Source organism: Chlamydotis macqueenii, chromosome 20 (genome assembly GCF_036417535.1).
Source record: "Chlamydotis macqueenii isolate bChlMac1 chromosome 20, bChlMac1.mat, whole genome shotgun sequence".
Lineage (NCBI taxonomy): Eukaryota > Metazoa > Chordata > Aves > Otidiformes > Otididae > Chlamydotis > Chlamydotis macqueenii.
In genome coordinates, this window is record NC_141575.1 from 2,250,106 (window position 1) to 2,264,968 (window position 14,863).

A 14,863-nucleotide genomic window follows, 5' to 3' on the forward strand; every position below is an offset into this window, starting at 1 on the left:
CCGCGGCGTGACGTCAACAAGCGGCGCCCAAGCGCAGGGGCGAGGCCTGCGCCGGGAGGGAGCGGCCGCGGCCTGCGCCGTCCCGCGGTGTCATGGTGAGTGCGGGCCCGGCCCGGCCCCCCCGCCCGCGTCTCCCCGGGCCCGCTCTCACCGCGCCCCCCGCAGAGCCATGGAGCCGAGCCGGCAGGCGCTGCCGCTGGAGAACGCCTCCATCCTCTCCGAGGGCGCGCTGCAGGACGGGCACCGCCTCTGGATCGGCAACCTCGACCCCAAGATCACCGAGTGAGTGGCTGCGGGCCCCGCACCCCGCCCCGGCCCCCCCCCGGCAGCGGCCCCGCCTTCCCTGGGCCCCCCCATCCCTCAGGGCCGCCGCCTCCCTCCCGCTACCCCGCCTCCGGCAGCCGTTCCGCCCCCCCACTCCCGTTACCCCCGTTAACGGGGCCGTGTCCCCCCCACATCCGCAGCGCAGCCCCCCCGGGCCGTCCCGCGTCCACCCGCCCCAGCCGCTCCTGCCCTCTCCCTCCCCAGGCCTGGCTGCCCCCGGGGGCCCGGCCTTAGGCCCAAGCACGGCCCGCTCTCCGCTCTCCGGTGCCGGGGGGGGGGGGGGGGGGGGGGGCTCGCCGGGCTGTGGGACGGGTGCCGCTTTGGGGGACCCTGCGCTGGGGGGGCCCAGTGCCCAGCGCCGGCTGATGGAGCGCACCCAGCCCTCGCTCCTGCCCGCAGCAAAGGGGGGACGGTCGCCCACTCCAGCAGGTTTGGCAGCCGGTCCCAGCTCCCGCGGCCCTGCGTGGGTGGCCCTGTGCCTGCCCGGTGCTGCTGGCTGCCAGCAAATGGCCTGAAGTGTGCATATGGGGGGGTTGGGGGGGGATGTCTCCATGTGGGGTGCTCCGGGGCTGTGCTGGCCCCGTGGACCAAGGGGCGCAGAGGTGAGTGCTTACCCACTGCCTGCAGCGATGCTCTGAGCCCTGCTCGGGCTGGAAATCCAGGGAGTGAAAACACCTTTGCTTTCTGAACTAGGGAAATGTTAGAATTTTAGGTTTGAGGCTTTTGGGGTGACCAAGAGCCTTGTTTTGTTACGTTGCTGGTGTCAGCGGTGGGGTACAGGTTGAACAGAGGAGAGTTCCTCACTCGAGTAACTGAGTGGTAACGAGGTGGGGCACGGTGTAGCTGGCTGCTCAGGGTGGAGGAGTGTGCGAATCAGATGTGTCTGTGTGTGTATGCTTTTCAGGTTTTCTCCAGATCACAGATAATTATCTTCTGAGCAAACATAGTATTTGGACGGCTAAATTGTCAAGGAAATAGGACTTGCTGTCCAATATTTGGATAGTGTGCTGAGAAATCAGTAGGTCATATTAAAAAACAAAAAACCATCCCCAGACCAAAACAATTTGGGGTTTATACACTTCTAAGAAACAAGCATTTTTGATTAACTATTGTGTATGCCTGTCATGGAATACTTTTTCTTCCTGCTTCTTTTTGTGTGTGTGCAGGTGTTAGGTTTTTATTCTAAATGTGGTTCATCTGAACAGAGCGGTTTTCTAATAGCCTCTAAATGGGATCATTAATGCATTGTGCGTTTCAGCCATTCAGCTTTGGGTGGTTTCTGCATTAATTACCATTTTTATCCCACAGCTACGTTACTCTGGTTTGTCCACGTTCACTGACCACGTAAAATTAGACATAGGAGTTCCTGAGCGTGGTGTTTGCTGGGTCCCTAAAGACTCAGGAAACTGGTTAGCGTCAGGGGAAGAAGAGGGGGGGTTATAAGTGCGTTAGATCCTTCACTCCCCAGGGAGATGGTTATGGTGTTTTTAAAGCCCTTTCAGTCTAGGCTGTTCTTCTGAATCTGGGCCAGATAAATAATAGCTTTATATGGCAAAACTTAGTGTTTTCATAGCTTGGGTGAAATGAGTTTTGTAGGTTTCACTCAGCTTTTTGCATGGGCAGGCTGTTTCTTTCCAGATAACCTATTGTGGCTGCATGAATTCAGCAGTCTGGGCGTGGGGCACAGCTGCTGTGATACCCTCCTTTGCGATTTAACCCCAATCAGCAATCGAATACCACGCAACTGCTTGCTCACCCTTGCCCTCCCCAGTGGGATGGGGGAAAGAACTGGAAAGGAAGGAAAACTCACGGGTTGAGCTGCAGACAGTTTACTAGGACAGCAAAGGAAGATGATGATAATTATAACGAAATATAGGGACACCGAAATGTACAAAATGAACGATGCACAACTTCTCACCGCCCAATGACCAATGCAGCCTGTCCTGAGCAGCAGTCACGGAAACAAAACTGCAAAACGGCCTGCAGCAACAAGCAAAGGAGCGAGAGAGACCTGCCACCGGCCAACCCCCACTTATATCCTGAGTATGACATCTGTGCTGTGGAATACTCTCCTTGGCTGGTTTGGGTCAACTTTACTGGCTATACCCTACGCAGCTTCTTGCACCTGCATGTTAGGGAAACCTGGGAAGCTGGAAAAAGTCCTTGGTCTCTTCAGAAACAACTAACAGCATCAGGGTGTTGTCAACATTCTTCATGTACCAAATCCCATACTAAATCCCAAACACAGCAGCTGCTGAGAAGAAAATCAGCTCCGTCTCAACTGAAACCAGGACACCCTTGCTGCCAGGGACTGCGTCCAGAGCAGCGTCACAGCTGCGGGCAAGGGGCTTTGTTCTCCAGCGTCATCAAACCTGGAGTGCTCCGTGCTGCTAGATGTTTAGAGTTTGCCCAGTGATGAGTGGCAGCGCTTGTTGCTTATTTCGGGCTTTGTAATTCTGTGTCTTGCTTTTGATTTTGCTTTTAAAATGGCTATTCTCTCCTGCAAGCTAATTGTGATCTCCATTTCCTTGAGCACAAAAAAAAAAAGAGGAAGTTCCTTTTAACACATTCTCGCTGTAGAGAGAAAGAGCGTGGTTCTGTGTCAGGTCAGTAAGTTTCTATAAATCATCTTGACTGTTACTTTCTTATCCTAAGGGTTTACGTCTCTGCTGGTAGTTGCTCACCTGAGTTAGTAACCTGTTGTGGTTACTAATCACATGACTAAACACATACACCTGAAAACTAAGTGGCTGTTTCTTCATTTGCTGCTTTCATCTGATTTTTAAAGGGTTGCCCCTGCAATTTTTATGTTAGATTTGTTTAAGATGGCGTAAAGTTGACTGAGTTGTTAGCAGGGTTAATAACTGGTTGTGACTTTCTGGAGCAGAAACGAGTTCAGAAAGTCTTGAATTAATCCGAGACTTCCATTTAGAGAGCAACCTATAGCTGCAATCAAGCGCTGGGGAGTTAATAGGTAACATACACATCTGAGCACAAGCTGCAGAAATAGGAACTTATAAATGCAGGGCTGCCCACAAATTACAGCCTGCAGGTCGATGGCTTCTAGGAGGTTATTGCATGTACTGAGTAACTGTGACTCAGCTGGGAGTCTCGGAGGATCTTGAACGCTGACGTACCCTGTGTGCTGGGGAATGGTGGGTCTCCTGGTGGGCGTTCCTCCTTACCAGTAAGGTTTGCTTGGGTGACTTCTTTTATCCAGCATCCTTAGAGGATTGTTCTGCCTGTGGATGAAGATAGCACTGGGAGTCTGCTGAGCGTATTTTTAGCAGCTGGAAGGAGGTGAGCCGCTGCTGTAGGACATGGAGCGGTTTGTGAGGTAGGACACTGTCTCCAGGAGCTGCTGGTGCTGAACGAGCCCTGCTGTGGGGCCTGCCAGAGCAGTGCATGAGGAGGGCATGGATGGTCGTTTCTGGGTTTGGCATAGTGAGCAAGGAAGCTGTGGAGTCCTCTCATCATCACCATGAGCAGCGTCTGCGGCAGCGTTTGTCCCCCAGCTGCGCAGTGGTGTAGGAGATGTGCTGTGGCACAACTGTTTGTTCACATTGCCTCTCAGTGCTCCCATCCTGCAGGGAAAAAACCCGTGCTTTAATTACATCTGTGCGTGCCAAGCGGAGTAGGACTGCCTTCTCTGCCCGTTCCTGTTTGTAAGGTCTTTTGAGACTTTTCAACATTTTGGACAGGCAAAAATTTCTTTTCAGCTCTACAATTGCGCATATGTATTATCTAGTTTCCAGTAGCCTTTGAATGACCGTTAATTTTCCGCAGGTATGAAGTAGCGGGTGTTGAACTTCCGTGACTGTTCTGCTGCTTGTCTAGGATCCCATCTTGATGAGTCTCACCTCGAAAACAATGTGTGCAGAAGTTGTTGTTACAGACTCCTCCTGACTCCCAGTGGGGCAAAATTCTTCGCAATAATAGGTTTCGCATGTGGCCCGGTACCTTTGCGGCATCCTTGGGACAGCATTGTTCAGAGGAAGCCTTGCCTGGGTTTGAATAGCGCTCGGGGTGCCAGGAGGAAGAGTGGAGGAAAAGGAAATGGGGGAGCTGCTGGTTTGTCTCGCATTCACATCAGATGACAGGAAGTGGAAATTGAGGCTGGCTGCGGTGATCTGTACAGCGCGGTGGGGCCACATCTGCGCGAGTAACTTCCAAGCCCTGCGTAACCCAAGTCATTGCCATAGTAAAGCTTTTTACATGTTCTTTTTTTTTTTTTTTTTTAAGGCTTTGAGTTTTCCGTGACAGGTCTTCCTTCAGTACTGGAGTCCTCTTGGCTTGGACAGCTACTTGTCAAGTTACTGTTAATGCCCTCACTATATTAACAATAACAATCATTGTCACAGCCTGAAACTTTTTGTTATGTAAGACGTCAGTTCTGAGCTCTTCCACGTAGGTGACCCGCAGTTGTAAACATTGCGTGCGTGGTTGGAAAGTAGCGTTTGCGTCATCTACCATCTAAAGATTCTGAACAAAATAGATTACGGAGGTTGCTGCTAGGCTCTTAATGAAATCTGTTTTAAAGGAACAACTACAACTTTGCTGCTAGGAAAGTATTATTTGAAGGCAGAGGTTGTCAGGAAAAAAATCCCACAAAGTATTCCTTTTAGCAGGGCACTTGCAGGTTTTGCTGTTGCTGAACAGAATGCAATGAGAATCATCATTGCCCTTCCACTGGCTCTGTAATTGCTAAAGGGGGAACAGCGTTCTGGTAAGGCTTTTATTTCCATATTGCTGAAATTGCAGGTGCTTTTTGTAGCAATATGTTTACGGAAACAAACTTGAGGTGCGTTTACATGTTTTGGAGGCTCTGGAAGTTCAACGTGTGGGGTTGTATATACACGGTGTGTCTCCAAAGTTAGTGTTTTTACTGGTGTATCTGTGACTGCTTGTTGGTGGCTTGAGGTGTGGTGGTGAAATGTGGCTACTGTGTAACAAGCTCTTTTTTCATTATTTTTTTTTTCCTTTTTCACTCCTTTTTTTTCCCCAACATGCTCTTCCTTTTCTGTCTCCCTTGCCTTCTGAGCAGATACTGAGGGTTTGTAGGCCTCCTGGAAGACCACAGTGCTTCATCTGTATTCCAAAGGATGTAGGAAGCCTTCCATAATCAATTACAATGTGTTTATGCCCCTGGGAGATAACTTGGCCCTTCTGCACTGCTCATCTGAACACTTGCTGCACCTTCACCTCTTTAAAAGTACATATCCTGAATGTCCACCGTGACCCATCCTGTGAGATGACTCACATTCCTGGAACTTTCTTGCCTGGCTCCTGAAGTTTAACAAAGGGCTGAAGCCCTTTTCAAACATCCTATCTGGCTTTATTAGGAAAAATGTTGCCTGCCCTTCCTACTTGGACTGTCCCTAAAGTTGCCTGGTGTGTTTGGCCATCTTGGGCCACTACTCATCACTCGTGGCTGGACATGCAAGGTTTTCTCCAGTGCCTGGTGCTCTATGTGTGCGTTGAGTTGTCCTGGTAGGCTTTCAGAATGCTGAGTGTTGCCTTGCAAGCTGGAAATTTGGTTTAGACTCCGCGGCTTGCTAACGAACACTGTACAGCTGATCAGGAGAAGATGAGTCTTGACTGAGACGCCCTTATTAAACCCTTAGACAATTCTTAAACTCTAGGGATGGGGTTAGGCAGTGAAATAGTAACAGATGTCATTTTCCTTCTAGGTCAGCCAGTGTTGTTAAATACTTTGATCCAGGGAACCAGAAAAACTGCAAAGAACTTTCAGGATAAGATGTGGCCTGTACAACAAATGTGTTCCTTATTTTAAGTTGCTCGGTGCAGTAGATGCTAAGCAGACAGATTTACTCTGGCTTTCCCCAGTTTTATTGGAAACAGCACACTTCCCACTGGATGGCAGGAGGATAATTGGCGAAGTGAGTGTCTGACCTTCATGCGCATGTCGCTGAAAAGCTGTCTGAGCCAGGAGCACTGGCAAATTTGGCCTGGATGATACTGAGGTCTATCTCGTGCTGTTTTTTGCCTGGTCCATCGTCAATTCCTGGTCACGGTTTGTTCTGCTTGTTCTTCGGTCTTGCTGCTTCCCCAGCTCTGCCAGGCAAGTGGGAGAGTGGCTGCGTTTCTGTGTGATCTGGCCGTGTCCCTGTCGGTGCACTGATACTGCTCGGCACAGGGAAGGGATGGGACTAGCAGTGCTCGTGCAGGGAGCGGGAGGAGGGAATAGGAGGGATCTCTGAGGGATGCAGGGTACTGTGGACTAGGACTGCTCGTGCAGGGAAAGGAATACAGGCGGTGGAGCTTCAGGCAGTCATATCAGGGCTAGGGGACAGGGAGACGCTGTGTTTGTGCTTGACAGTGGGTGTGATTTATAGGGGCAGGAGGCAAAGCCCTCCAGACCCCAAGGGAGCCATTGCATAATCCTCCAAAAGCCAGCAATTAATAGATCTTCTGCACGCCCTTCAGCCGGCACCGCTGGGAGGGAAGCTTTGTGCCTTGGGGTTTTAGAGCAGCCGCTGATAACGCGGCTCAGAGCTGTGGATGTGGAAGGGTTGCTGTACCGGGCACTGTGCGCTGCGGCTGTTCGGGAATATGTGTGTGACACAACTGAACTGCTTATGTTACCGAGTGTGAAGTGTGTGTGTTGGAGGATGCTGCCTCTCTCTCCTTTCACTTTCAAAGTGGTGAAAGGTGTCATAAATGTCTTGTCTGCCTTTCAGATACCACCTCCTCAAACTCCTTCAGAAGTTTGGCAAAGTAAAGCAATTTGACTTTCTCTTTCACAAGTCTGGTGCTCTGGAGGGGCAGCCGAGAGGTTACTGTTTTGTGAACTTTGAAACCAAGCAGGTACGTTGCTTTGATTGAAAATTCTGATTTAAATGGCTTGCTTTCTTTTTTTTTTTTAAAGTTAATTTAAAGCTAAAACAGGAAGGGATAAATTAAATACCTTATCTACACAAACCCACAAACTCTTAACAGCCTCACTCTCTGACAGCCATTCTGTGACTGCTCCTGGAAGTAGCAATAGTGATTTCCTTTCTCCTATGCTGCCTTTTCCTAACCCTGCTTTCTAACGCTAATCAGAAAGGGCCAGTTCTTTGATCCACTTTGGTACTGAGCTGGTGGAGTTGTGCTGTGGAGATGCTGTGATCCACACAGAGCCTGGGATCACCCTGCCAGACCACCTGACATCTAGAACTGCTCTGAAGTCCTCCTAGTTTTTCTTTTGGTGTCGTGAATGCATGAACACCAGCTTGTGTGATTCTGCCAGACATACAACACGACAGATCTGCAGCATCCTGGAGTAAACTGCCCTGGCTGTCCATTTTGGGGTTTTAGCTCTTGTTACAAATTGAAATTTCAAGTCATGCTCAGCTGCAACATCAGAGTTGTAGTTATTTTGTCGTAATCTGCTAGAATTGTTCAAAAGTTAGGAAGAACCATGTGTTTGGAGACCGCTTGTGATTGTTCTGTTGCTGTGCAATTACCAGTAAGGATGTCAGAAGAGCCCTGACACCATGCGTTAGCTCTAGAAAATTATTTGTAGCAAGGTGGAACAGCATTGCAACATCAATCTTCAACTGCTATGAATTAAGATTTATGGGAGTGTCCTAAAACTGAGTTTCCACTGCTGAGCCTAGAACAGGACCAAGTGGATAATGTCCCCAGTGCGTGTGAGCAGGACCTGGAGTAAGCGTAGACGGGTGTTAACGAGGCGCATGTAATCACGGTATGAGGCGCAGTATTTTCTAGAGAAACTCCTGTAGCATAAACCGCCCTCAGAATGCTGTTCCAGTGGCCTCTGTGTTTGGCATTTTCAAAACTCCTGATCATTTCCCCCATTTGCTCCCCAAAAACAAGTGAAAGAATAAACCAATAAGGCTGATAAAAGTCTGGTTACTCAGATGTTGGAGTTATCCAAAGATATTCCTGGATTGGGATACAGTGGGATAAACTTTCTTTGCTGTCACTTAGCTGTACATATGGAAGACTGATTAACAAAGAAAAACACTCTTTACATCTGAGTCGGTTTTGACTAAACCTGGGTTTGTTTATTAAACTGCCTTCCTGTGCATCCTGTGCAGGAAGCCGAAAAGGCGATCCAGTGTCTCAATGGGAAGCTGGCCCTTTCCAAGAAATTGGTGGTGCGGTGGGCACACGCACAAGTAAAGGTAAGCTTGTTGTAAGTAGGAATTGCTTTTAATTTGCGAAATTGAACAACTTCAAGGAACATTTCTTATCAAGGCTATCTTAGCCTGGCAAGATAATTTCAGTCTATTCTAGGAAATAACTCTGATAGAAACAGGACTGAGAATCTAGCACTTCTCCTGTCTATCGAAACTGTGCTGCGTTAGCTGTGAGTAAGAACAGGCCGTTTAACCTGGTATCCTTTGTAGGGGAGTTTCTGATCAGAGCGGTGTGAACAGATTACTTCTATAAATGTCCACGTTTTAACTTTTCCCAAACTTAGTGAGTGATCGGCTGAAGGTTTGAATCCTTCCCTTTGTGGTTTTGCTCCGTTTTTGGATAGGAGATGCATGGAAATTCCCAATTACTGAGTACTTTTTCACTTTGTTCCACTTCTGAAAGCAGTCCTGTGGCAGCAGCTCTAATTAATTCTGACTTTAAAGCAACATACTTCCCATCTAAGCTAAATATCGTTTTATTGCTTTCTCTTGTCATCTAAAACATCAAGTCTTTAGTATTAAACTTAGGCAGTACCTTCTGGAACATCTTTGTTTTGATTTTTTAAAAATTCTTGTCTTGTTTCTCCTGAAGTTATTTACTGTCTGATATTTGATAAAGCAATTTGTTTTGAATAACTGTCTTTGCAGATGAAAGGATTTTGAGGGAGGCAGGTGGAGCTGCTTGTTGCTGTTTTCCTTTGGGTAGCTTGCTTTTAGCATGTGTTGATTATCCTACAAGCAGCTTTCTACCCTTTCTCTTACCAAGTATGCTAGTGCATCTGTTTTGGATGCTAAAAAAAAACAACAACCAAACGAGGTATCTTTGTTAAGGGAGACCACATTGTTTTAATTGTTGGCTTTGAGGGCTCCAGGCTCTTGTCAGCACATCCAAGCTTGTGCAAATCCAGTCTCCATTTTCTTTAGCTCCGTAGCTACTAGAGCGCCACGTGCTTCCGGATGCCCGGAGAATGATCAGGCCATAGAAGGCATTTCAGCCAGAGGAGTGAGAGTCTGCCCAGCTGGGAGTTCAGCAGGGTAGCTCGGTGGCTGTCCGGGCTGTGGTGCAGAACGTGCATAAATAATCAGTTTGGTTTGCATGGCATTTTCTAATCCGTGGATGGAAAGATTTAACACAAAACTTTGGCTTAGTGTTTATTTTAGACAATACCAGCACCGTGCTAAGTAGCTTTAAGATGAGTGGCCAAGGCTTACCAGACACTGTTGGTTTGAGCAGCTCTGCTGAAAAACAAACCTGACTTTGTGCCAAGCGAAATAAGGAAGCAGAACACTGCAAATAGTTCAGGAGGCCCGTTGCCCGCAGAGATGACAGACTCACAAGCTGCTTTCTACAGAAAGGAGGTGGTTCCTCACTGGTCCTTTTTTTTTTTTTTTTTTTCTTTCTTTCTTTCTTTCCTTTCTTCTGTTCTCCCAGCTCTGCAGGATTCTGTGCAGTCCTGTGCTCGGGTTATCTTCTGACTCTGGACAATGTCTGTATAAAGAGCGTAGCAATACAGTACAGCAGTGACCTTAAAATTTACCATATTTGCTTTGTGCCTTATATAGAGGGGAACAAGGAGTGATAAGACAGGGTAAGGTTTGAGGATCCATAGTATGGTACATAAGTGTCAGATATGTTCCATGTCAGTACTAAACAAATACTGTGGTTGGGATTTGTTTTGATGTTTGGCCACCAAAATAATTCCTAGCAAAAGCTTTGCAAAATCTGAGGTGATGTTAATACAACTTTAAAGTGTATCTGTGGGCAAATATTTGTTTGTAATTCCAGCTGACTTCAATCCTTGGTCTCTTGTTCACAGAGATATGATCACAATAAAAATGAGAAGATCCTTCCAATCAGTCTGGAGCCATCTTCCAGCACGGAGCCGCCCCAGTCTAACCTCAGGTAGGAGATGGGGTGGTGAGGTGACCAAACTGTGAGAGTGGCAGGGAACTAATTTCTTCAGTAAGATCTGGAGTTGTTGACATCATCTTTGTGCTAAAAACATGGCTTTTTAGAAGGGCAGCATGCTGCAAAGTAACTCATTTAATGTGGGACGCTTTGGACTTGAAGTTCACTTTTTAACATGTGAAGCTGCTAGAGCAGTAGGAAGGAAAAGAAGTGAGGAGAGGAATTGGAAACGTGTAACATACCAGCTCCTTTAGCCAGAAGGTGCTTTGCACTTTTCCATATGACTTTCAGTGAGAGGTTTTGTACTGTACTAATTTGATTAAGCAAAATGCTTATGAGCAAGAATTTCTACTATAGTGGTGAAAGATAAAAACAAAATCGTGGGTAGTGCTTCACATAAAACTAATTATTTTTTTTTTTATAGCGTTAGGGCTGGTAGGTCTTCTCTGTGGGATGTGACTAAATTCTCCAACCCCTCCGTGTACCTGAAGCACGTAGTGCTGCTTTACTAATATACGGTTCGGTGTGTGATTTTCCTACGTTCTGTCCGTGAAAGCCTGTAACGAACCAGGACTGGCAGTAATGAATTTGCCTACAGATAAAATGAGCTTGGATTTCAGCAGTGACACGCTAGGAAGTAATGAGCAGAGAGGCTGGAGTCATGCAGATTGTTAGCTACGTCAGTGGCACAAAGGAGCTGTTTTAGGGAGGATGGATGCTGCAAGAAGCCACAGCAGAGAAGGGAACATTCCTCGGTCTGTATCCAGTGGAGGACAGCGAATAACATAAGTCCTAGGAATTTGGGGTGTAACCTGGGATAGCTTCTCCCTTTGGGATAAACCCTGCTAATGCTGAAATAATGTTTCTTCCTGACCTAATTAGAGTCTGGGGTTTTCCCATCCTGAGCGGTCTTGTAGCTGGGAGGAAGTCTGGCTTTCATTTCTCTGCTGTTTCCAGCAGCCTCGTCTGTGCTGCGCTCTGCTGCACATGCTCAGACCTCTTCAAATGACATCATTTTACATGGAGTAGGGCGCCTGGCTGCGTATTTGTCTCGCTCAGTGTCCTCAAGAAAGTGCTGAGTAGGTGCAAGGACCGTTATTTTGTGGTGCTGTGATATATCGTGGAGGAGCAAATCCCTGCTGAGGATTGAGATGAAATAGCCTGGGCTTTAGGCAGCTGCCTAGCCCCTCCTCGTGTGACTTCAGTATTTGCATGTCAACAAAATCTCTGGATTGCTGTAGTCTGATTCCATGCGAAGAGTAAGCTCAATTTCTCTTCTGCTTTTACTCTTTCCAGCGTCAGTGCGAAAATAAAGGCCATTGAAGCCAAGCTGAAAATGATGGCGGAAAATCCAGATGCGGAATACCCAGCAGCGCCTGTTTATTCTTACTTCAAACCGCCGGATAAGAAAAGGACTACTCCTTATTCCAGAGCCGCCTGGAAATCTAGAAGATGATGCTTGTGAATGGATGATGGTAGCAAGAAACACTGCTTTGTGTACCTGGAGTCCTCCGATGCTTTTGTACTTTGTAGAGTGAGAAGGATACTGCTACCCGAGCACAGCACCGCTGTACGTGGCCCGGTGTTTTGTAAGAGCTTAGGTGGTCGCTGCACGCTCCTTACCGCCAGCGCGGCTTCGCAGCTGAGCGCTGTTCAGAAAAGTAGGTTCCCTTCAAAGCCTCTGATGAACACGCAGACAACCTCTCGTTAATGTGCATTCATTAGCAAGATTAGAAACAGTAACCAGTGTGTGGAGTAAAGCACATCCAAAAATACTCCATTTAACTGAGTACTTTTAAAAGTATTTTTGAACAAAAAGTATTCTGATTTGTGTTTTTAATGGAGGGGAAGCACTTGGTTTTGATTAACATTCTGTAGTTACCATGGAAAACTTTTTCATCTCAATAAAACTCATTTAAAATAGATTTTGCAACACTCTTAGTAACTGTGCACACAGTATTTTATAGTCACCAAAGCAAATTTATTTTGCATTTCGATTTGCAGACTTTATGATGCGATAACCTTAAGATAATGACGCAGCACGGGTACTTTCAGTGTCACGTAGGCTGTAGGTGTGTGCCTCCATGTAGGCATTAGTGTATTTACACACCGCTGAGGTCTGCGCTGTGCCCTAAGCCGCAGAGCGCAGCGGTGGCGTATCTGATGTTTGCGTTCAGTAATCCCCTTCAGTGGCAGCTCTTCACAAACCAGATGTGACAGCGTGAGAATAACGCTGCAGCCTGCGAGGCATCTGTCAAGCACACGACCTCGGCGTTTGCCCAAACCAGTCCAGCTTCTGTTTTCGCTGGCTGGTAGAGGTGGTTGGTTGCCTGTTGCTGTAAAGTGGTGCAAGTGTTTGTGACGAAATGCTTCTGCTGTGTGCTGAGCATTACCTGCACCGGGTGCTTAATTTACAAGTCTCACGGATGGCGTTTCACTTAAACTGTTAGATCTGCAGCACGTATTTCTCCCTAAATGCTCTCTGCAAAATAGAAATCTGAGGAAAAACCATCTCTCTGGCAGCATTTTCTCCTTAGTACACGTGGGGCTGTGACTGTGTGTGCAAGGAGGATGTTGGAGAACGTTGGCACTCGACTCCAGGAGGCACTGGTCTGCTTCTGCTGATGTCTGCACTCTGGTCCCGTCAGTGGGGAATCTTTACCTCACCGGTCACTCCTGAGTTGCTTCCCCAAGCTGGTTAGCAGTGCTCCCAAATGAGGAGAAGAATTTTTAAACAGCCCCTGGTTTCAGTACGCAGGTGTTGCTCACTGGCATGGCAGAGTAAGGTTTGTATTCCTACGGCGGCACACCTTCCTCCGAGCAGAGCACGCTTCCCACTTCCGAACCGAGCATCTGGCGTGGAGCTGTGCATGTGTGTGAGGGCTGGATTATTGAAAGCCTGAATTGTTCAAAAGTAGGTCTTGTGCTGTTAAATACTTGCTTTCTAGTTTTTTGGGTACCTGAGTAAAGAGAAAAGTAGTGTCACTGGGAGTTTGTACCCCTATGAATGTCAATAACACCCATTTACATTCCTCTGAACAGCCTGTGTTTTGTTCTTGCGTGGTCTAACGTCTGTAGTCTGGATCTGTGTCTGCGTTGTTTAGAACAGCAATCAATTCTATTTTGATTAGGAATTTAGAAAATACCTAGATTCAAATCCCGTATGCGGTTGTGTTCCTATCAGAAGCATACTTTGATATTTATTTGTACTTAAATACAATTTGCTGAAATTCTTATGGCTCTAAATAAACATTTAAAATGCATGTTTTCCTCCAGGAAAGTGAGGGTGGCAAGCAGGAAGTGAGGGTGGTAAATGCTTGGCATCAGCCGAAGTCCACTGGTACAAATCTGGGTACAATAGCAGTACTCTTTTTCTTTTTTTAATTTTTTTCTTTTTTTTTTTTTTTTTTTTTTTTTGCACTGCCACGGTCACTAACAGAAGTGCCTTGTCTGTCGTTCGGCCAGACTCAGACCTGGGGGAGCTTTATTGCAGGTCGGTGTTTGCGTCGCTCGTTCCTGCTGCCGCCGGCCTGGCAGGCGCTCGTGCTGCCTGCGCTTCCCAGGAATGCTGTGGCTTCCCGAAGGCCCCGCGCCTCTTCGGCAGCCGGCGGCGATAGCGCAGCAAAACCAGAGAGTTTCTAACCCTGGAGCTGGGAGGAGGTAAATGCTTGGTAATGTTTTTTTGATGAGCGTCAGCTCTGGGGCTTTGCGTATCGACTGTGATAAAACAGGTTTGAAACGTGCCGGGAAGCGTGGAGATGCTGTGGTGGAGGCCGCGGCTGGCTCCCAAGCCGTAAGTACGGAGCTTGGCAGGCTGGCGGTGGGGAACGCAGCTGGGCTTGGCGCCCCGCTCCCCTGGGGAGGAGCCTGGGGCTGTTTCTTACCTCTGGCTAGGGCCCTGTCCCCTCAGGGCTTTCTTCGCCTCCCCTGTATTTCCAGCACGTCCCTGGGGGCCCGGTTGGGGTACCAAGGACAGTGTTTGTGGTGTGGGTTTTTCCTCAGTATTTCACCAGTCTTCCTGCCTGTGGTGGGACTCCCTCGCTCGGGACAGGTAGAAAATCGTGCCTTCACCCGCAGAATTCCGTAACACCCCCAACCCCAAATCCCGGGGTTCTGGCTGGGCTGCTGGCTGACACGCAGCCTCCGTGCTGCCTCGTACGAGCTCAGCGCTGGTGGGCGGGAGCACGGGGAGGGTAAGAAAGGGGATGAAGCTGGTGCTGGTACCCGGTAACTCCGCTGCTTTGCACTCCCCAGGCGCTGCGCAGGCCCTGTTCCTGCTGCAGGCAGCCGTGTCACTCGCGCTCCGGAGCTTTCCCTGCTCTCAGCAGCAGCAAGGGCTGGAGACGGGCTGTGCGCAGGGCTGAGACTTGATCCCGAGGCCGGGGAAAGGCAGAGGCTGGGCTGGAGTCACCCTGTTCCTGAGCCCGCTCTGACTTTGCGGGGCCTGGAGCGCCTGATCTGT

The 14,863-nt window shown here is 48.3% G+C and overlaps 1 protein-coding gene across 1 annotated transcript; it reads left to right on the forward strand.

The window, feature by feature from the left end:
* The first annotated feature begins 28 nt into the window (after positions 1 to 28).
* RBM18 (RNA binding motif protein 18) lies at positions 29 to 12,326 on the forward strand. The gene is made up of 5 exons (XM_086763779.1): positions 29 to 282; positions 7,026 to 7,152; positions 8,391 to 8,477; positions 10,310 to 10,395; positions 11,698 to 12,326. The coding sequence occupies exons 1-5, from the start codon at positions 170 to 172 to the stop codon at positions 11,855 to 11,857; spliced, it is 573 nt and encodes a 190-aa protein (XP_086619905.1). The 5' UTR covers positions 29 to 169; the 3' UTR covers positions 11,858 to 12,326.
* Positions 12,327 to 14,863: the final 2,537 nt, after the last annotated feature.